The following is a 22,679-nucleotide window of genomic DNA, read 5'->3' on the forward strand; positions in this document are numbered from 1 at the left end:
AGTCTGAGCAAATTGGGATTGTTTTCCCATGTAGACAGCTGCCACGTGGTGACTGACAATCGAAAGGTATATTCTTCAGGGTATGATATGCAGGATAAAAATTATTGCAGTGGTGGTGGTTGCAAGGATTAGTGCACAGCGGGGTTAGTTTTCACCTAAGTAATTTCCATCAGTGAGTGTCCAAAGGTGCTGCTGTTAAAGGTCTCTGCTAAAGGCCTCCATTAACTTGCTGTACTGTTTACCTCCTCTAGGGAATATTACAAAGCAAACCAGTAACTGCAGGAACAAACACCTGATAAACCTGATAACTAAAAGTCCATTCACAGTAAGGTGGTACATGGATTCAAACACCTTTATTCCTCAGTAAAGTAAATCAGATGCCTTCAAATTAGGGCTTGCTGCTTGGCCTCAGCCTTCTCAGTGTTGCTCCAATCCCATTCTCATTCATCGCTTTGTCCCCACAACATGCTGTATTGTCAGAGGGTCTCTGTATCTTTAAAACATTCCCCGAGTACATTCTTGTTTGAAGCTGCTGTACAAGGGCAAAAGAAAAATGTCTGGGAATTGCAGAAAGCTAGTGCCTACAAACTAGTAGCTTAACATTCAGTGCTTAATGAAGGCCTGACTTTGTGGCCAAGCTATACTAAATCAAACTAAAACCACTTCCACAGGCACTTGATTATTTTGTTTTCACATTTTTTAAAAACAAACCTTCCTTCGGTGTGATTCTAAACAAATATATTCCCCCAAAGGACAACTTTTTATGGCCAAAGTTTAAGTAAGTTTAAGTATGGCCAAAGCTACTCAAAAATTTCCAACCAGAAATATGTTTTTTCCTCCAGGGAGGTGAGCAAACACAGCAACCAGAGCCCTGCTCCTCCCTAAGCTGTAATTGAGAACAGCTGACCCAGTTCTGCTACCCTCCTTCCTCCTGGCATCCCTTAAAAAAGGGGTTTCATCCACATTTTGCCATTATTCAGAAAGTTTGAACCCTCACTCTAAACACGGATAAGGTCAGCCTTCGATACACAAACGCTTCTTGTTCCAGAAGACCTGAAAACAGTTAATTTGTGATGCACTCGCCCTTTGTGTGTTGTAATACGAAGAGCCAGGAGGTGGTAGCAGAGCCTCAGGAACGGGAAATTGCAGTCTCACAGCTCTTCCCTGGGCTTCAACCTGCTGATTGTTAAGCTACAAGCCACTATTCACAAAGCTTAAGTTTTACAGAATGCGTAGGCAATGGCTTTACACATTCTCATGTATAGGTCGTTTTATAGTGGTAACTTAATGTCCTTCCTCGGGGGAGGGAAACTATAGTACTGACAGTTTTCAATGGAGAGCACGAGACTAATGCTAAGTTACTAGGAGGCCCTGAGACTGATGCTGGGTTGAACACACAGAAAGAAGGTGGGGAGATGTGATACACAGAACAAAAAATCAAAGCCAGAAATCTGGGTCCAAAATCCAGAGTTCCTAAACTGAATTATATGTCAGATGCAGACACTTACACTGGTATGTTCAAAATGCCTGCCCAGCTGGTGTTTGATTCTGGAGGCAGCTAGCGTGTCTCTTGTTGCTTTTTATTTATTTATTAATTTTTACACTTTATCGTTTTCCTGTGTGCCTTTATTTCTGTTTCTGGGCACACTCAGAAGTGCGTTAGCCTCAGCAAGGTTGAGTAGCTCAGCTCTTTTACTGTCCATAACCAACATGGCAATCTGTGAAAATAGATTCTCCTCTGCCTTCTTTGCCTGAGAGATTTGCTCAGTAGAGTAGATACACTCTAGACGTGTGGCCACCAGACGAAGCTCTGCACTAATGGCCTGCTGCTCTTCAAAGGAAGCTGGTGGCTGCAACTTTATTTCCGAGTGCCCCTGAGCTCCAAGAACTGACCCAAGACAGGATTCAGTTCACTTTTCCACATTAAGACAATCAAAATTACAATCTTAAATAATCAGTTCCCAGCCTTGCCAGTTCTTCCTGCCTGCTCAGGGCTAGGACTCTCATGTGCTCTGTGATTTTGGGTCTAAGTCCTCAGATGCCTGAACAGCCTGATTTTCAAATTGTTTGGCACCTGGCAGCTTCCAAGGACACTAATCTGGCAGCTTTGTACTGCACCAGATTAATTTCCCTCTATGGCATACAAATCTCATATTGAAGAGTAGAGTCCACTTGTCATTCCAACACAGTGTCTAGAGACGTGTTCAGAAATGAGTCCACAGTCTCCAAAGCTCTGTCTACAACAACTACAGAATCACTTTAAACAGCTGGGCCAATAAGAGGAGAACCCAGGTGCAAAACGTTGAAAAATTTGTGTATGTTAAAAGCTGTACCATGATTTTCATCTTGACCTCTTCTTCGATATAAGTTCTTGCGATAAATGCCTTTCAAATCCACAAGCGGCTGTACTCTGTATCAGCTGAAATTCTGGGTGAAAGCTGTGGTCTCCAGGTGTATCCCATCCTGAAGCAAATTATATTAGTAAAGACTCTGAGTGACAAAGGTATGGGTAGTTGTGGAAAATTCACTGTCAAAGAAAGAAGCATCTCTTTCTCACTGGGTGGGTACCCAGCAGAACTGGAAAGGAAAAGACATACGTTATAAAGCCTGAATCAGAAAGTCATCAATGAATATTGTGTTTAATGATAAAAAATATAGGGACCAAACCTTTGCTCCCCAGTTCAGAGAAAGCCTTATCTGAAGAAGTCAATGAAGAGCCCATTTTGCATTAAGCCCCGGGTATGCTGAGGGAAACCAATGTTTCCTGGATGCCAGTGACTCTGATTTCAAATAGTCAACTGCCAACCCCATCTACATCCCTACCCAACAGAGAGTTGTACCCAAGGTTTGCCTCCACCATCCACTCTTAAGAAGTTATTGCAAGGAGAAATTTGGCTGCTTCATTTTTTAAAATGTGGTTAATAAGAAAAGCCAGCTTTATTCCTGGACTATCCTAGTTTGTTTTTAAAGAGAAGAACATCTGGAAACTCTGCTACTGAGCTAATGTGAGATTTAGTGCTGTTAAATTCACCTCCCACCTGGGTGTCCCTACAGAGTGCCCAGGCCTCAGGTTGGGATGTAAGACCGCACTGCTCTGCTTCATCCTGCAGTGAACGAGGCAGGCACGTGTCATCTCTAGGCAGTGCTGGACTTTACCAAAGCCTCTCAATTTGGATGTGACCAAAGAATATCCCTGGTCAGCTACTGTGACTTGCACATGTGTGGGTGAGGTTAATTTCTTAAATATAATATTGTTTTGCAGTGTCCTCTGTCAAGTTGTTTATTTTTCAATTTTTCTTTTCTGCAGGCCCGCACTTCTTGACCATTGCTGTCTTTACACTCACAGGAATTGTGATTCTGGTTCTGATCATCTCTTTGCTGATTCTAAGGTACCAACCCCTTTGGCCCTCTGTTTGTCCTTGAACAGTTTTCCTCCTAGGGCAATGCCTTTGATCTCTCCTTGAAGAGCCATTCATTAGCTTACCTTACATACCTGGGTGGTTGCCCTCAGTGTGAACTCTTTAGTATATGCCAAGTAGTGTTTGCATCCATAGCACTGTTATGTCAGGCTAATAATCAAGGGAGAAGATGCAGCAAGGCTCAAGAGTTTTTGCATCTACTAAAAAGCTCTGATTCCTATACATACACAGAAACATATGTCTCAGACAAATCTTCAGACTTTTTCCACTTACTGCCTGTCTTTAGCTTACTCGGGGTTCACTTATGTTTCTTTAACCTACTGGTGACATAAAAGTTCAATCTAGAAGGAGGTACTTGTCTTGAGCCACTGTAGGAATCAAAACACCATGAGGTTTCGGTGTTTTCATTGTATGAATCCATCCTGTGTTTCAGTTCCCTCCGACTCAGTCTAACTCCTCGCATACCAACTTTTCTAACAGCTAGAATTTCAAAAGTATAACACAGTTCAGCTTTATCATGATGGAAAAAGGAGAAATAGAAATCAATGATGTCTCCTTTTGCTGGAAGAAATGGCACCCCATTTGTGAAGTATATGGTTTTCTTTCATATTTAAAAAATTATGTGTGCACCTGTTTTCAGTAGCTCAGAATCCCTCTTTGCTATATATCAGAGAACTTCAGAAAAAGTGAGAGAAACAGGTCCTAAGAAAACTTGATTAGAAACAAATACTACCCAGGCTCTCTTATTTTGAGTGGACCAATCTACCTTGCTAGCTAAAGGTTTTCATAATGGAAAAATCAAAGACGAAGGTATACAACTCTTACACAACCAGTTGTACTCAAGAAATGGAAGAGCTAATCATTGCCACATATAAGCACTAACATAAGCAGACAGGTAAAGTTTGTAATGGCTATGAAAATTGATAAAAATTTGTCTGGAGACAGTTTGGACTTGTTGTAAAAGGTTCTGTACTCTTCCATATTTGCAAATGCATAAAATCTAAAGAGTCTGTTGAGATGATTAGATTATTATTGTATACATATCACTGTTATATTCCCAAGCATCAAATATAGGAGAGATTCCTGAGGATTTTTTAGAATAAAGTTTGTCCTTCTAGTGTTCAAATAATAGCAAACTTCTCAACTATAATCCCCTAACAAGCAAAAGAGAAGAGAGAGTCAGCTATGAAAATGAACAAAATGCCTCACTATTCCTTCTTTATCTCCCAAGTTTCTAGGACACTTGAACTATCCCACACCTCCCTGTGTAGTTCTGACTGCTAAGTAAAAAGGCAAAGTCCTGAAAAACACATAAATAAATATTAGACATATTAGATTTTCATTCAGTTTGATATGTACTTAACCACCAGCTGACACCAGTTTGAATTGCCGTGCATCCTGGTGATACAACACAGCTTATGAGATTGAACTGAGAAAAACAGTTCTTACCACAATTACTGGTCTCCCTTTTCTTATACATGTGTGAGTTAAAATATGTTGGAAAAGGGAATATTTGTGTTATTAATCAATACCATGGGTTCTTCCATTTGGAGCATTTGCCACCAGTCATCAGGGTGTTGGGATTCCCCTGCAGTCTCTCCAGTCAGTCCTGTGGGTTTTTTTAATAGAGGAAGGACTTGCAAGGGTAAGCAGGTAGTTTGATGAGTGCTAGTCTTCTTGCAGCTTTTCTCTAAGAGAAGACAGTGCCTGCTCTGAAGTTCTGCAAGGGAGACAGCAGTTTCCTCCTCCCTGTTCAGAAGGCCCTTCCCTCATTTTTACAAAATGTGCAGAATACAAGGGACACGCACAAAAAGGCATCTCATCTCAACACTGTTGTTACCTACTCTCCTGGCGTTGTTCTTACCATCCAGTGTTGATGCCAGGAGTTCCTTTGGCTTGTGTTTGTTCGTGGGACCTCCCTTCAGAGTACATTCAATAATGCGGAGAAGACTATATAAAATCCAGACAGCCCTTTGTGCTTTAAATTGTTCTGACCTGCCTTAAGACTCTGGCAATTGCCTAGCATTTGTTCTGCTAAATTTGTTCTGTTCTTCTGCTACGTCTATGGAACTGAATGAGCATTTAGGCTTTCCCAAAGCTACAGAAATTATAGCAGCCTCAAGCTGGAAAACTGTATGAAAGCCACAGGGCTTGTGCTCGAGCCTTGCCCACCTGACACTCCATCCTTGTGTCATCCTGACACTGGAATCTTCCATGTCCTAATCTCCTGTTGTGGGTTTTGGTTCACTGGGAGGATATTCTGAACAAGTTCACTTGTTTTGCAGGAAGTACAGGAGAGATAATGAGCGTCGGTGGAAGAAATGGTCCCATATACCTCCTGAGGAAATCTTGCCTCTGGAGACCAGTGAGACAAGTCATGTTAGTTTGAAGGTGAGAGAAGCACGATGCCTGAAGCTTGGTCTTGGATTCTGTCTTCTAAAGACCATCAATGCTGGGGTGTCGGCATGCTGCGACTACAATGCAGGCTATGGCTCCGATAGAACTAGGATCTGTTAAAATGATTTCTTTTTTTTTAAGTTTTTTTTTTAACCCTCACTGGCTGTATTGAAGAAAAAAGAGATTATTGCCCATCTATCGCTCCCTAATAGAATATATCTGTTTCCCAACAGTAAAGCTCATTTTGTGATGGGGGAACAGGCTGGGTATTGATTTCCAGTCTCTTCCACACCACCACTGTTACAAATTATTTCCCTGTGCTTTGTTACACCTGTGTAATGCCCAAGAGCATGAAAGCAGCAGGTGGAGGCCCCAGCAGCCGTGGGAGTGGCATGGATGTCCCACACTTTCTGTGGCATGTAGTGGCACTCCCAAGGGAGAGAAGCTTATGCTTCTCTGTGTGGCACACACTGACGTTACTTATCTCTCTGGACCTGCCAAGTGGGAAGTAGGTGATAATTGCAAGTTAGTTATTCTTCTTTGTTCTCAGATTGATGAAGATAAGAGACGTGACACCACCCAGAGACTGCGCCAAGGCAAATATGACAGGAAGGTAACCTGACTGCAGTGTCTGTGCTCCCCTCCTCAGCTTAGGAAGGCTTTTCCTGGAAGGAGGTCGTTCCTTTCCAGAGACAATTCTACCTCTCCTGACCTTGCAAAATGGCTTGATCTTATGGAAGGAATAAGCCATTGATTCCCTATCAATCAGGTGCTTTGCATTTTGCTTACTGATGGGAGGCAAAATAGTAGACTCCAGGAACCCCGAGCCTAGTCCAGAAGTGCAGAAGAAGAAACAGAGGGACCAGAAATCTGATACATTTTGGTACCGATGAGATTAATGGATTAATGGAGGACAGGCCATTTACATGGCAATTCTTGTACATTCAGTAGAGCTGTCTGCCTGACTGAGATATATTCATGTTGAGTTAAAATTTGCATCATTGACAGTTCTAAATAGTTCCTATCTACCTGGTAAATCTTTTGAAGGAAATGTAACTCCGTTACTTATTAGCTGATTAACTGAAACTCCAACAGCAAAGCAGTAGGCAGGTGTGTCTGAGGTATTTCTTTGTATGGACATTTCTTGGAAAAGAAGGATGAGTTGCTGTTGTACTAAAGCTATGATTTTTTCCCCACTGTTATTTTTTCTTCAGGTGGTGATCCTAAAGGATCTCAAAAACAATGATGGTAATTTCTCAGAGAAGCAAAAAATAGAACTGAACAAGGTAAATGTTGCATGTAGCAACTGGATGCTGCAGGGTGGGATGGAGCCTATGAGTGAAGTCATTGCTTTCCACTGTCAACTCCAACAGCCATATGCTTGTGCATGTTTATGAGGTGGACGGGTAATGAGTTCCTCAAAGGATATTGCTTGATGAACTTTCCCTTTGTGTGTGTGATCTCATCACCAGTTCAGAATCTGAACTGTATGCCAGTGAAGCTGAGGATGAATGAAGTAATTCATGCTCTGTCATATGGCCTTGCTAAATACCTTTTTGTAGCTGATGCTAAAAGGCGATGCACTCTTTTTGCTCACAACATGCTAATTCATTAGTAGTGGAATGTTGTAGTTAAATCTTATTATTGAATGCCAAGTGCATCTCTTTAAATATAAGTAACTCTCTGCTGACTTGTGCATGCAGACTCTTCCAACATGAGATGAATTTGGCTGCAGTACTGCATCTTTTTTGAATGAATAGTTTTCCTTTTTACACAACTCAGCTATACTGTGAAGTCAATACGCTCTAAAAATACCTCAAAGTAAACTACAGTTGTCTATATAAATGGACAAAGTCCATAATATCATGCAGCATCATTAAATTTTTATTACTTGCTCATTTACTGACTGATTCACAACATTCTGTCACTCATAATGGCTATTCTGGTCAACTGGGAGGTTTGAGTAGAGAGGCAATAGTGGGCTCTGAAATTAACTTGCAGTATCCAAGAGCAGCCACTCTTATCTCCCTAATCCAGAAGGCTCTGGAATGACAAATGTCTTCAAGTACTTCACTCAGTGCCTTAGTACACACTGGTTTAAAGGAAACCCATACATCTTATCAGGGCCTGAGATAAAAAGCTGTGTCACAGAAGTATCCTTGACCTGTGTTTCTGTACTAACAATGATTGCTTTTATAAATAGATGCAATGTTTCTGCTCTAGCTCTTACAGATTGATTATTACAACCTGACCAAGTTCTATGGCACTGTGAAGATAGACACCATGATCTTTGGGGTGACTGAGTACTGCGAAAGAGGTTCTCTGCGGGTAAAGAATTTTGCAAGTCTCCTTCCACCCCCCAATTATCAAATTTCAAAGTAAGAAAAAAAATCCCCATCTCTATGTCTCTGGCCCTCATGCAGCAGCCATGTACCGAGCAAGTGGTGGCAGGTTTCTGACTCCGAGTTCCCTCTCTCTTGCTCAGTTCTCTCCAGCCTTCCCCAGGTGCTGCTGTGGCTGCCATCAGTTTGATGATTCTCAGCAGCTAGAGGATGAGGTGAGGTGCAAGCAAGGAAAAGTACAGGCAGAGCTCCGCCCAGGCAACAGCAATAGCCAGGATTTGTGTTGTGTCCCCTATTGGGAGCATATAGGATATAACCTTTTCTTTATTTTCCAAGATGTAGCTGTTGTCTCTGCTGATGCCCTTGTGGACCCCACAGTGCCTCCAGAGTGTGAAAGGATAGAGAAAAGACTATATTCCATATTAATAAGGGACAAACAGTTTGAGGCTGGAATATGGCAAATCCTGTACTGTAAGGGACAACAGCCCTTCATTTCTGTTTATAAAAAGAAATGGTAAATTGATGCCTGTCAAGAGATATGGAAAGACTTATGGTTTATTACTACCAATATTATTTCAGTGCTAATCATGAAATAATGGTGGCATCAATTCTTCTGCAGGCACACATTGTCTCTGCCTCTCAGTTCATACAAAGATTCATCAGCAGCAGTAGTCTCTGGAACAAACTCACAGCAAGGCAGCAAAATAACAGCTCTATCTCCAGTTCTTTTCTTGTAAACTGGCATACTCATGGAGGTTTACTTTTAGAAATGGAAATCATAGTGGCTGGAAGAACTGTAAATGACTGGCACTTTAAGATAAAGGAACAGTCTACTTTGAACTTATAAGACCATGAATAAATTGGTAGGAAATGGACTGTGAACACAAACCACAGAAATGTCTTTCCCTTCCTCTTGCACACCTTGCCCATTTCTGCTTTATTAAAGACTCAGCTTTAAAAGCAAATGCACTATTTACCTTTAATTACACAAAACACTCTTTTCTGGAGTCCTCAATTTTCTAGCTCACTGTAAACCTAAAATATATTTCATATTCCTTGTTTTCTGAGTCAACTCCTGCTCTAGTGCATGTACTCCCTATAAAAAATGAAGGGCTACCTCTTTCAGTCGCCGGTTGAAAGGCTGTGTGATTTAGATACTCATATCTCATCTTTTCCTTTTTCCCCAATGCAGTTTAGAACCACTCTTTTCTTTTCTTCACAGGATGTTTTAAATGATAAAATCTCCTACCCTGACGGCACATTCATGGACTGGGAATTTAAAATCTCCGTCATGTACGATATTGCCAAGGTAAGCGGGCTGCTGACAGTGCAATGTTAATCAACCTGTCCTGTCTTGCAAAGCAGATCCTCTGGAGAAGGGCAGCTCTCAGGCTCTTCTCCTTTCCTTGCTAGAGGATGTATGCCTTTCCACTCTTTCCTCCTCTGGGGATAGGTGTATGAGGCAGAAGGAGCCAGTGGCTCTCAAACTGAAGGGGGAAATGGGAACCAGAGCTGGCTTTGGGCTATTTATAAATAAAGTATGCCCCAAACAAATGTGAGCCAAAGATCAGAGGGTTACAATCTATTGACCAGTGGCTCTAGTTAGTAGGGGCTGTGCAGTCACAAGACCTGCAAAACACACTGCTCTCTGGCCTCAGCTAAGGCATATAAAGGAAAACTGTGGGTTTTTAAAATGATGGAATTATTCCAGTGTGTATCCAGAGACAGGATAAACTTTTTCTAAATAAACTATTTTGCATCCTGATTTTCTCACTCACTAGAGTGAGAAACTAGAAACTAGAGCTATCCATTTCAGGCAGTTTGAGAGGGAAGAGAAATTCATCCTGTACAGAAGCCAAGACTGGTTTTCAGTAGCTTTCAACAGATATTTACATTTTAGGTCCTTGTGGTAGGAAGACTCAATATGAATGGTAAAGGAAATTCTATTCTACATTAGAGACTTGTATCTGTTTAATTGGTAGTTAAGGAACCTTTATAATTCACAGGTATTCATTATACCTCTGCAGGTAATGTAGAGAATTACCTCTGCCTTTTTGCTAGTGCTCAACGGCTCTCCTCTTCCTATTGCTGGTTTGCAGTTGGACAGTCCTCCCATTTCCCTACACGCATCAGTTCAGATTTGGTCTCCACGATGAATGACTCCAGTGTGTCTGTTCTAAAGAGATATTGAAAATCTTGCTCTTTATTAAAGCCCCCTTAATCCAAATTGTCACAGTTTGTTGGCCTTGTTAATGACTTTCAAGTTCAGTTAACGTTCAGCATTAGGTTTCATTTCAAATAGCAGCACTGGAGTTTCCCTTCTTCCTTATAGCATATAAAAAAGCACAGTATTTTTTAACCCTTTCCAGTTCACCTTCTATGTTTCCTAAGAGAATAGGGATTAGTACTGGCTCTGTTTATGAGAAGGAGAGAGAAATCCCAGTCCCTCTGAAGGGAGCGACCAAATGCCCAGTGACTGCGTTGGGACCGGGACTTCACAACCAGTCATTCACTGCACTGTTGGTCATGGGGATGGGGCATGGGGTCTGAGGGTGGGTGGTGCACTGCATCTGTTCTGTAGAATGACTCCTGAGCATTATTAGCTGTGTTAGTAGAGATGGTTCACAAAATCTTCTTGAAAACCTGTATGTACCTAGGAATATCAGGAAATGTACTGTCATTTGGATGATCTGCCAGCCTCTCCTATTCCTTGACCTGATGCTGTGGTGGAGCCTCTGGGACCTAGACATTTCCATGAACTTCTTGTATTGCTTTTCCCAAACCACAGCTTCCCAACCTCCAGGCACCCTGTCTATTTTTACTTGAATGGCTTCTTTCTTTACATAAGTCACTTCGTAGCCCTTCAGCTCCAGTTCCTCTCATCCCAGCATCTGCTCCTTTCAAGCCCAGCCCCAGCTCTCCAGGCTGTTAAAATCCCTGTGACCACCTCCTGCAGTTCCTTTGCCTTCCTTTTGATATGCTCCTCTCTCTCCACACCACCACTTTCCTACACCCTGCTTTTACCGTTGCCCAAACAGTCCTCGTACTTCACCTACTCTTCATCTGGTACAGAAGCTGCTGCATCAGTGTTTCTGAACAGAGGAGGTTGTATCATTTCTATTCCCTGGTACAGCTAGTCAAGCAGTGAATATTCCTAGAGCATCCCCCCTAATCCACTATAGAAGGTGGGGTAGGCAAAGGGGAAGCCCTAAATCTGCTCCATTTAGGTTTTTTTCCTTTTTTCTTTTTTTTTCCTTTTCTATCTTCTCTGTCTCTAGGTCTGATAGCACCACCTGTAGCTACATGGATTTGCTTACATGTGGCCAAAGAGCTCTGATGAAAGGTCTGCTAAGAAGGAATTGCAGTAATCAAGCCTTGCAGTTATCAGTGCATACACTATTGTTGCAACACTTTATTAAATAAAGGGCTGCTGCAGGATATTGTGCAAGGGATTGTAATATTCTTGCACTGTGTCAGGAAAAGGGTTTTGAGTCAGAACTAAAGCTCCAGAGCTTCAGAGCAGAGGTTACAAGAATGCCTCAAGGATGTACGAGTACTGCACTGAAAGTCATTATAAATTTTGAAAATCACATTGTGGGTTCTTAATAGGTTCTGTGTTTTCAGGTAGGTGCATAGGATAGTTGGAAGGAAGGAGGAAGATTTTATCTATAAGACTTCTGCCTCCAGAAATTGTTAACAAGAAAGCCCTGGTACAAGGAAATAAAAATTACCTTTGCCTGCCATTTGATGCTGAAACTGATTAAGAATTCTGCTGTAGCAATGGGTATATTTCCTGGCTGATGAAAGCAGGTGCTGGAAGAACGCACAGCTGGAGGAAATAGGACCAAAAGCAGGCAAAACATCCTGGATAGTGTCATCAGGGCTGCATGATAAAAGCTGCTTAATCAAGGAATGTGTTCTTTGGATATAGCGTGCACACAGTCTCTGTAAATTTTGGCATGGTCTAGATAGATCCAGGATAACCAGTCCAACAACATTCTCCAGGGATTGCATCTCTTGCAGGCGGCTTGTGTCTCAGATATAGATCTACTGTGCCCAAAACTCAGCTCATGTCTCAGTGATCTCTTGTAGCATTTGCTGGTCCGTTCCCAAATACGGGTACCAAAGGAGAGAAAACCCAGCATGTCACACAGTGTATTCATGACCACATGAGCTACGTAACTCTGATTAAAGTCTATCTACCAGTTGTCATACAAGAGGATGCGCTATATATGTAGGAGTCTAAGTGGAAGACTATTCAGAGAAGAAACTATACAGATATTACATACCTGTTCTGGCTTCAACAGAATATAGATTGTGTTTCATATACTGAGCTACAGAGAAGAGGACTATAGGAAGAAAACCAACTGGCAGTAGGCTATAAGTAGGTGTGAGCTTAAGTAGTTCAGAAGAGAGATATGAAACAGAATAAATAATAGCAAGAGGGTGGAAATTAGCATACCTTCTTCCTTCTTCAGTTTACGCCCACTTACTGATGTTCTTTTCCTGCTATGCCTCAGTGCTGGCCCCTTCTCATGTATTGCACTGTATTTGAGTGTCTTTGAATGAGATAAATTCAGAGGTGATGAGTAAAAAGGGGCAAACTACACACCTTTGTACACCTGTGTGTGTTGTGAGTCAGAGTCTGAATCTCAGGAAATACAGCTGAAACTGCATCGGCCAGTCATTGTGGTGCCCACTTCCGAGTTTAGCTCATGGATAGCTGATATGTATTGACTAGTACAGAGAAACCCATAATCAGTCAGGTCAGAAGAGACCTTTTTGATTGTCTAATCTGATCCCCTCCCTTACATAAGCCTAGTGCATCATCTAACACTCTCTGCATTGACCCCTCTTTTTAGCCCTCTGCTTTGCAGAAGAGGATCTGCTGCAATGTTTCTGAATGAAGTCTCTGGTGTATGGTAATCTTCAAAGACGATACAGACATAAAGAGCAATTCCTCTCACGCCTATGGTGTCCATTGCATGAACATGTAGTTGGAAGCACTTTTTCTGTGTGACATTCTGACAAATCTGTACTAAATTTACCAAAAAAGCATTTGTTGCAAGTGAAATCAAAACTTCGGTGGGAAGAAATAAATTTTCCTAATTGCTTAATTGTGTTCTAATCTTATCAAAACCCAAGATGCTATGTCAGACTTTTGTTAACTAAGAGGAAGGATGGTCTTCCATGAAATGGTCCTTCTAATGATCCATCTCTTAATTTCTTAACATTGACTGTTCCTGTCATCTTGGAAAGTCTCCTCTGTAAAATAATATTTCTTTCCCTCCATGACAGGGAATTGTGATTTATGCATATCCATATGAAGGCCATTTAATTACTTGGACAGATATTACACTAATACTTCGCATTCTTGTTGAGTCTGGTAACAGCTGAGTGTCTCACACATAGTCTTGTTTTCTTCCTCTTTTATTATCAACCACAGGGGATGTCTTACCTGCACTCAAGCAAAACTGAAGTCCACGGTCGCCTCAAATCCACAAACTGTGTAGTTGACAACCGCATGGTAGTGAAGATCACTGATTTTGGCTGTAATTCAATTCTGCCTCCAAGAAAAGGTAAAAACAGTACCTAATTGGACTCTCCTTCATGGTTTCCAACCCAATGGAATTTTCTTATATTCATAGTCCAGTAGGGCCTAATTACATCTTGTACACAGTACAAAACATACAATATGATTTTGTTTCATGTAGAAGCCATCATCAAATGATACCTGAAAACACTGTCTTAACTTAAATAACACAATGAAAGAGAATTATTAGCAGGTAGAGAAAGAAATTGGCAGTGTAGGTGAGAAGGAAAGGAAAGATGAATTTTCAACTTGAAGTTTAGAAAAGAGAGATTTCAGATGTGGCTGAGATGCAAGAAACATTTTCAGCACCCAAGGCCTTCATGCAAACAGCTCTCTTCAGCAGTAGTGCTGAACTTGGGTGAAGAAAAGGAGTTAAGTACCACATGATCTTGTCATTGATCAGATGCACGTGTTACCACAGTGCTCTGTGATTTAATTTAAATATTAACATTCAGAACTCTGATCATCCTTAAAAAAATCTGTAATGATATGCAATGATAACCTTAATGTTTTTCATTCCTTAGGCAGGAATCTAGCAATATGTGTTCAATCAGATTGGAATAATTTTAACAGCTTTTCTTTACGTTTTCTATTTATCTCATATTCGTAGGACATTTCTGTAAAACAGAGCACTCATTTCTACTCATCTTTTCCTTCTTAATTGATCTTCAGTGAAAAGAAGAGCCCATGTGAAATTATGTCATCTGAATCTGTATAGTAGAGCTTAGGGTATAATAAGCTCAGCACTGTGCCATAACTGAAGTATATGATCTGAGAAAAAACTGGTTGCAACAGGGTTGAGAGAAAATTTTTACATTCAGACACAATCAAGCTCAAGAGTAGCAATGAGAACATAAAAAAAGAGTAAGAAAAGTGCCCTGAATGTAAATGCTCTATTCATTCTTCATTTTACAAATTTCATATTTAAATTTATGTTATTATTACATTGTAATGTATTTATCTTCTTTCATTGCTCATAAGATAAATGCTTTGACAAGCAGCCTCAAAATTTCTGGCTACTAGATTTCTTTCCTTGAAGAAAACCTACTGTTTCACAAGACATCTACAGATTCATTGTGGCTGGATGTTGCAGCCTGTTATCATAACACTGTCTTCAGTGTCACTGTGTTCAGGTCACTGTTATGATACACCACCAGCATTTCATAACAAACTTTCATACCATGGCAGCATTCTAGTATTGAGGTACAATGGTGCTTGTTGCACTAGAAATAGAGATTAATAATTTCTGTAGAAAGAAAGTGGTTATGAGCAGGTAATATTATGTCAGGCTCAAAAGCACTTGAGAATTATTTCAATAGATTCATGATATCAAGGCCGCTGGGAAATATTACAGTCTTCTCATCTGACATCTTGTATAACAAACTCCATGCATCTAGCTCAATAATTTATGGCTCAGCTTTTTTTTTAATAGCACTGGCATTCCTTGGTCTTATACAGATGCATAGGCTATTTCTAAGAAGCCCATGAAAGGTAGCTAAGAAAAGCAAGTTCATTGCCAATAACCATAACTTTTCTGGAGGTGTGAGGGTCTGCATCTACAGTGGAAAACAGTAGGGCCAGCAAATCCCAGACAATTGAAAACTACCACATCAGAGGTTTATCTAACCTGTATTGATGTCAGCTTCTCAAGAAAAATGCTAAAGTAGGAAATAAACAGTACCAGTGGGCTCTGGGTTTGATATGGAAAGAGTAAAAGGAAATATCACTATAGCCAATGGATGCTCTGAGAAGGATCACCCTTTTTCAGTTACTTCTCTATGTTTCCCCTTTACCTCATCCCTCTTTGTCATCTGGATCTTCAGACCTGTGGACAGCTCCTGAGCATCTCCGTTATGCTGATGTATCTCAGAAGGGTGACGTGTACAGCTACGGGATCATTGCCCAAGAAATCATCCTACGGAGGGAGACCTTCTACACCAGACACTGCCAGGACAACAAAGGTAAATCCACAAATTTCTCCTCCATTGCAGCCTTCCAGGATGGTGTAGCTGTAACTGGCCCATTCTCCACATTTTGTGAAAGGCACTGTCTCTGATAGCTGCTTGAACTGCTGCTTCTTTCACTGTGTGATGAATGAAGAGCCTGTTTGAAGGATCTCATTGTGGGGGCAAGTGTCCTTGTTCTTTCTATAAATAAAGTTTGCACTGAGTTTTCTTGCCCTTTCTCCTCCCTTGTCACCTTGGCCACAGCATTACAGAAGTTAACATTATACAATGCTGTCCAGACTTACTGTAACATTTAAAGGCCACAAAAATTCTTCTGTTATGAGTTGTGGACAACATATAATAATTCACTCATATTAGGCATTGTAAATCAGCAATGTCAACACCGAACAACAAAAACTCAGCAGCATGACACAAGAACAGTTGGCATTTAAAAACTACAAATTCAGACTTTATTCAAGCCTGTCAAAATTTTACTCACTTAACTTCTGTCAGAAAAAGCATCTCCTCCTGCAGTACATCCATTAAACCCCATTTTGTGCATTTTGTGACATTGTTTTTGAGTGGCTAGCAGCCCAGTCAATCCCAGTTCACAGAATCCAGGCATTATTATATATTAGAACTGACATAAAAGCATGTGTGGGTTTGGGATTTTCCTAGTGACACTTAGGAACAACAAATTTAGACATTGCCTTTACCTCTGAGTCATTCTGATAGATCCGCCTCACATTTGTTAAAACATCTAGAGCAGCAGCTGGACAGCCTAATAGCTCTTTTCCTGAGTCACGTTTGAGAATAACTTCTGGGGCACATTCATCATCCTACATTATTGCAAATCTATGTTCATATTTGGGGAAGCACAGTATTTCACATCAACAACTCTTTAATATAAATGTAGACCTAAAAGGGATTAGAAATGCCTGTTCCCCTTCAAGCAAACTCTTCAGGACTCCATGCTTAAAATAAGATAGAGAAAATAAAAGTCTTTCTATTCCTTTTTCTTGGGAAGAGGCAGGCACAATCTTCATGAATGCAAGGATTTACAAATATTGCCAAAATAGATGGAGAAAGGAAAGATCAATTCTCTTTCTTGCTCATTTTCACTTGCAAAGCAAATCCATAGCAAACTACATTCTTTTACCTGTTTGTTCAGCAGTTAGTGTCTTTCTGTGTTATGTTAATGGTTATTAAGTTAGCCTCAGCCACAGTGTTTCTGGGCTTTTCTGAGATGTGGTGGCATTCTCACTGCTCTGTGTTTGACCTTGGCTGTCATAGTCAGAATCTGGTTCCTTGTTTTAACTTTGACCTGTTTCTTAACACTGCATTTTGTCATTTTAGAAAGACTGTCCCTTTCAAATAGCATTAGGTTAATCCATTCAACTGAAAGAATTTTTAGCACCCCTAGGTGCTGTTGCTGGAGACGGTCACACATACCAGCATGTTTAGTAAGACAGCAATAAGTGGGCCATAAGCCTGCTTGGTAAGTATGGATTCAGTGTAACTTTAAAAAAAATCTGCTTTGTAAACTTCAGTTGAAATTTTAAGTTTTCCATTCAGTGAAGAGATTGTTTTCTCCCCAAAGCTTTTTCCTTAAAAGCATTAGTAGACGTCTAAGATTGCTGGCCTAATGGCTTCTGGTAGTATTCTTCATTTTTATTATGTAATTTGAGTAAATGTCTTCAGCCTAGTTTCAGCAGTTCGTCAAATTTCTTGTAACAGAAAGGAATGAGTGTTATTATATATTGCTGAAGTGGGTCCTCATTTAAATGTCTGGATTAATTCATTAGCCAAGATAAGGCAGCAAGAGGGCAGACCATACTTATTCAAACACCTTTGAATTTTGTTTGTGGCATCACCTAACTTTGGAAGAGAGTAGCTCACACTTGGGTGACCATTAATTTACAAATATCTAAGATAAAAAGAAGGAAAAGAATACCAAATTAGAGTCAATGGTAATGGGCAAAGAAATGTAGCTATTGCATGTTAGATTAATTTGGTTTTTAAGTCTCCTGCAGAAAGTCTTTCAATGGCTAGGCTATCAGAAGTTAATCTTTGCAAGTTAGAAGACATGATATTGATATTTCAGGACAACCGATATAACCACTTCTCCAGGACTTCATTGGCAGCAGCAACGACTGTTTAGATTTTAAGAGAGTTGTTTAAAAAATGCTGTAGCTAGCCTCCATCCAAAAACTTCTTAGGAAAATTAAACTCAACTTCCAGGTACTCAGTGAGCCAATTTTCTCAACCTGCAAATATGTATCAGTCAACTTAACATACAATAATATTGCTACTAATGAGAGAAAAGAAGTCCCACAAAGACAATGGGCATACAGAACTGGATTTCTAATGTATAGAAGTAACTAGGTCATAGTCCTCTTCACTGACTTCTCTGCAAGACAGCTGTTAGGCCAGCTGGTTGTTCCACTCTTCTGCAGAAACACCTCATTCACTGCTCAAGACCGTGAAATCTTGTCACGTACCAACACTCGGTTCAAGCTGCCTCCCTGTTCCACTACTTTCTGCCACTGGCTAATTGCAGTGTTGCTAATAGTTGCTGTTACATCCGCTCTCAGGTGCGTGCGCAGCATGGAAATCCAACACATTCCTCTTGCATACATGAGACTTCCACAGATTCTTCTGTCTCTTAGCCCACAGAAGACTTCTTAGCAGTCTCTCCACTCCATAGCATTTGGGAGGCTCAAGTCCCCTGCTCCTTCTCTAGTCTGTAACTTCTGTACCACAAAGCTGGAAGCTACTGCATCCTTTTAGGGTGATCATGCACACTGGGCACGCTTAGGCATCCCTAGCTGCTCTAGACTTGCACATACCATCACGATTACAAACCCTCCTCATCTCATTATATGCTTCCTTCAGTAAAATTGTCTCCCAAATATAATCAGACATTATTAATAAATGTGTTTCATACTTGTTCACAGATCCCTTTCAGTTTCTCTTTCTCTCCCCCAGAGGTAAAAAATTGCTTCTCTTTTTTACCTCCCTCCCTCTGGAACTTTTGAGCTCTGGAGGAGAAGGACAGAGAGAGATATTTTTGTTTTAGCTCTCACTTACTGTGCTTAAATCGAGTTGTGCAAACGCAGCCTGCATTCTGATATGTTCAGAATCCAAATAACTTTCATAGAACGGGTTTCATGAATAAGAGTACAAATGAGCTAACAAATGCAATGTTTTTAAACCATATACATTAATAGCCTAGTTTTAAGGAAGCTGAACATCTGCAGGATGCTTTGAACTGCTCTGATGAGAGTTGTATGTCTCCACACTTTTGATCAAGTTGCAATTGGCTTTTCACATTGTTTTTTACTATAACTATACTTCATGCTGAGAGGCACACTAATAATGCCTAACGTTCATTTGGGAAGATGCCATAACCATGTCTACCGTGACCAATAAATACTCATGTACATTCCTATTCATTTTGCTTTCAGGGGCCTTCAAGCCAGCCTGTTTTGATCTTGTGCCATATATTTAGAAAAGCTCCAAAGTTGAAATTCACATAAAAATGAGGGAACTGTCTTCAAGGCTTCTGTTTGTACAGTAACTTGTAACATCATAGGATGCTATCCACAAGAAATGTCCTTCTTATGGGTTTTTTTTGTTTAAAACTTTGCATCTTTTTCCTGTGTTAGAGAAACTTTACAGAGTGGAGAGCAGCAAAGGAGTGAAGCCTTTCCGACCGGACCTGTCCTTGGAAACAGTGGAAGAAAGAGAGATGGAAGTAAGCTAATAATTAACTAAGCCATTTTCTGGGTGAAGGGTGGAAGTCCTGGCCAAACTAGAGCTCATGATCATGGGAGGATGAAAGCTATGCACATTTTATGCCAAATGCCCTAACCTCATGGGAAAAAGCGGTATTCTATAGTTGTTACCAGTGAAATGAAATACAACTCATGAAAATTATTTCACTGGAAAGAAATGGACGCTTATACGGTGCCACTCTTCTGACCTATTTTAGATTTTTTTAAGATGGGATGAATCACACCTCAAATATACCTTTCTCACTGATTATATAGCCCCTAAGGCTTCTTGCTCAGGTGAAAATGTCTGTATTGTAGACATACACATATTCAGCAATGAACCCCATTCTTTTCGGCTGAATCACCCATTTCAGAAAAATGCCAAACTCAGGATATTGGAAATATTATTACCACAGCATTTACCTCCATGTCAATAACTGTATCTGGCACCAGCTGCAAGACTGGATCCATTTACTTGCCTTTCATTTATGATTGCAAATTCAAGTTAAGATCATGTCACTAGTCACTACAGAGTTAAGTTTAAGATGCCTGCAATGTGTGTCCTAACCATAGATTCAAAATGGTTAGTCACACATTTTAATATGTTGCCGGTCAAGAGTAACCGGAAATTCCCTAATGAACTAGTGCTGTTTAGCACCATTATCCTTCTATATCCATTACTCAGGTGGACTTTCCTTAAATTTTTGTTTGAAGGTGTATACACTAGTGAAGAGCTGCTGGGAGGAAGATCCAGAGAAAAGGCCTGACTTTAAGAAAATTGAGAGTACTCTGGCTAAAATATTCAGGTGAGCAGCAGGGGCTCCGTTTTTTAAGATGCTCCAAGCTCCTCCTAAGTGTTAGAAAGCTTGTATTTTTAAGAACGTAAGCTGATGTGATTATGATTCAATCAGTGGAAAAACTGAGTGTCTTCACTTAGATCCTCTTTTATTCTTTGGCAGAAAAGTAGGTGAGCACGTGCATATGTACATGTGTGTACATGAGCATCTATTCATGTATTAGCTGAGTGAGGGTAAGACCATCACCATACCTCAAATTGGTACATTGTGAAAGTAGCAAGCTGCATAATTAGAGATTTAAACCATTCAAGTAATTCACCCCCTGTCTCTAGTCAAGAGTTGGATAGTGACTCATGTTGTCTAAGTTTCAGGAAATGAATGCACATAAGTGTTTGGAGGATAATTAGAAAGTTTGGATGAGCTGGGTTATGCCATAAATGAGTTTGGATGGTCGCAAATTAAGCTGACTAGAAGTGTTGGGTTGTACTCACCAGAAGTATTAATTACAGTGTTTTTTTGGTATAAAGTTGTGGAATCATAAGGGCAATAGCTGGATAAACCCTGGGGGGTTATACAGGCCTTCCACCTGGCCAATGCTGCATTGTTCCTACAGAGTTTGATCTGAATTAATTATTTCGATGTCCAAACAGCGAGCTTTTAATCACTTCTCTTGGGAAATTGATCCCCAGTTTTCAAAGCTCTCCTCATCAACAAACCCCAACAGTACTCACATCATCTGACACTTCACATGGGCAGAAGGACAACCGCACTATGCATAACTGAATGTATCAATTGAATAATCTTACTGCAGCTGAACAGAAAGACATCCTGGTTCAGCTCCTAAGCCTCCATCCTACAAAAGCAAGGGGCAGTCTAAGATGGTGCATCCCTGACATAAAGATTTGTTTAGAGTGGTTTTCAAGTCCAGTTGGGTACAATACTAATCTGACTCTTCCAATCAGCCTGGCCCCATCTACTTTCAGACTGCTTTGGCAAGTGCAGGCTGTGCAGACAAACGGGGGTTACCAGTGGCTCGTGTTACCATGCTTGTGCTTCCAGGAGTTAGCAGGCTGGAGTCTGCAGGATCTTGTGAGCAAAACTAGCCCAGGGGCTGCTAATTGTTCCATTGAATTGTTCTGTCTTCTACACAGGCAGCCCCAAATCATCTTAATCCTTCTGGCTGAAGACCCCATCTAAACATTACATGCAATTTTCTACCTACTATCTTTAGCTTCCTCTCAGGATTTAAGCTTGTCAGTTACTTTTTACAAATGAATGTTCATGGATTACCCAAGGTAACCTGGAGTTGACAATATTAGCAGGGCTAGGTGATTTAAGGGTGCTTTAGGAATTACCAGCTCCAAGTGACAAGTCTGGATCACAGACTTTCAATTCATAAACATAAGCTCTCCAAGGAAGAAAAAGAATGATGCACTTGAGACATTTTGCACTCTAACTACATGGAAGTCACTGACGTTTTCCGTTGCTCTTTTTTTGCCTCTTTTTTGCCTCCCTCAACAATGTCCTTCCATCAACCTTTCTTGTTGGTTCCTGTGTATTTCTGTTAACAGTAACTACCATGGCCAGACCAATGAAAGCTACATGGATACCCTGATCCGGCGTCTACAGCTGTATTCCCGGAACCTGGAGCACCTGGTGGAGGAAAGGACAGAGCTATACAAAGCAGAGCGAGACAGAGCAGACAGGCTTAATTTCATGTTACTTCCAAGGTAACTGGCCAGGAGGATTTTCACTGGCATTTTCTTTACATATACCACCTGATTCTTGGAGAGTGAGGGCTGGGATTAATATTAATCTTCTGTTTCCTTCCCCTCTAATCTGATCCTGCTAGGGAGGAAAGAAGCAGCTGTCTGTCCCTGAGGTCTCCACCTTATGGTGGAGTTTCGTGCCAAGATGGTACTGGGACCTGTTACCTTCCTCAACCTCTCTTCATGTACACGATCCCATTTTCGAGCACAAACCTCTTTTTCACTGCCTTTCTGGGAACACGTAGATCTGCAGTGATCCCACAACACGGAGCTCTGTTCTGCTCCAGCACCTTGCTAGGTAGACGGAGTGTCTCCAGCTGGAGAGCAGGAGTACAGTCCAACTTCAGTCTGCGGTTTAGCAATGCATCAGAGGGGCTGAGGTGGGCTGGGCCATACTGGGCCAGACTGGGCTAGATGGATGCTTCAGAGTATGGTATAGGACAAGTATTATTGATATTATAATATTGGTAATAGCGGTAATTTTGCGTACATTTGGAATAGTAAAACTATCCTGGTATATCACTACTAGTTTCAAGGGTATTTACGTAGTCAGGGTATTGATTCTATGACTCATCTTAAAAAAAAAAAAAAAGGGTCTCTTCAATCCAGTTTTGGGGAAAATTTGAAATGATCTGGCTGT

General features: G+C 40.8%; 1 protein-coding gene across 1 annotated transcript in view; it reads left to right on the forward strand.

The window, feature by feature from the left end:
- The window catches only part of GUCY2C (guanylate cyclase 2C), a gene marked incomplete at both ends in the record, with an annotated part of 45,531 nt that overhangs the window by 17,033 nt on the left and 5,819 nt on the right, over nt 1–22,679 (forward strand). The window contains 11 exons of the mRNA XM_082311398.1: nt 3,308–3,389; nt 5,705–5,810; nt 6,367–6,429; nt 7,031–7,102; nt 8,040–8,144; nt 9,381–9,467; nt 13,605–13,737; nt 15,575–15,712; nt 19,366–19,454; nt 20,188–20,279; nt 21,842–22,000. Coding sequence (XP_082167524.1) covers nt 3,308–3,389; nt 5,705–5,810; nt 6,367–6,429; nt 7,031–7,102; nt 8,040–8,144; nt 9,381–9,467; nt 13,605–13,737; nt 15,575–15,712; nt 19,366–19,454; nt 20,188–20,279; nt 21,842–22,000 — 1,126 coding nt within the window. The remainder of the gene's footprint in view (nt 1–3,307; nt 3,390–5,704; nt 5,811–6,366; nt 6,430–7,030; nt 7,103–8,039; nt 8,145–9,380; nt 9,468–13,604; nt 13,738–15,574; nt 15,713–19,365; nt 19,455–20,187; nt 20,280–21,841; nt 22,001–22,679) is intronic.

Source organism: Platalea leucorodia (assembly GCF_965183815.1).
Source record: "Platalea leucorodia genome assembly, chromosome: 4".
In the NCBI taxonomy this organism is placed as follows: Eukaryota; Metazoa; Chordata; class Aves; order Pelecaniformes; family Threskiornithidae; genus Platalea; species Platalea leucorodia.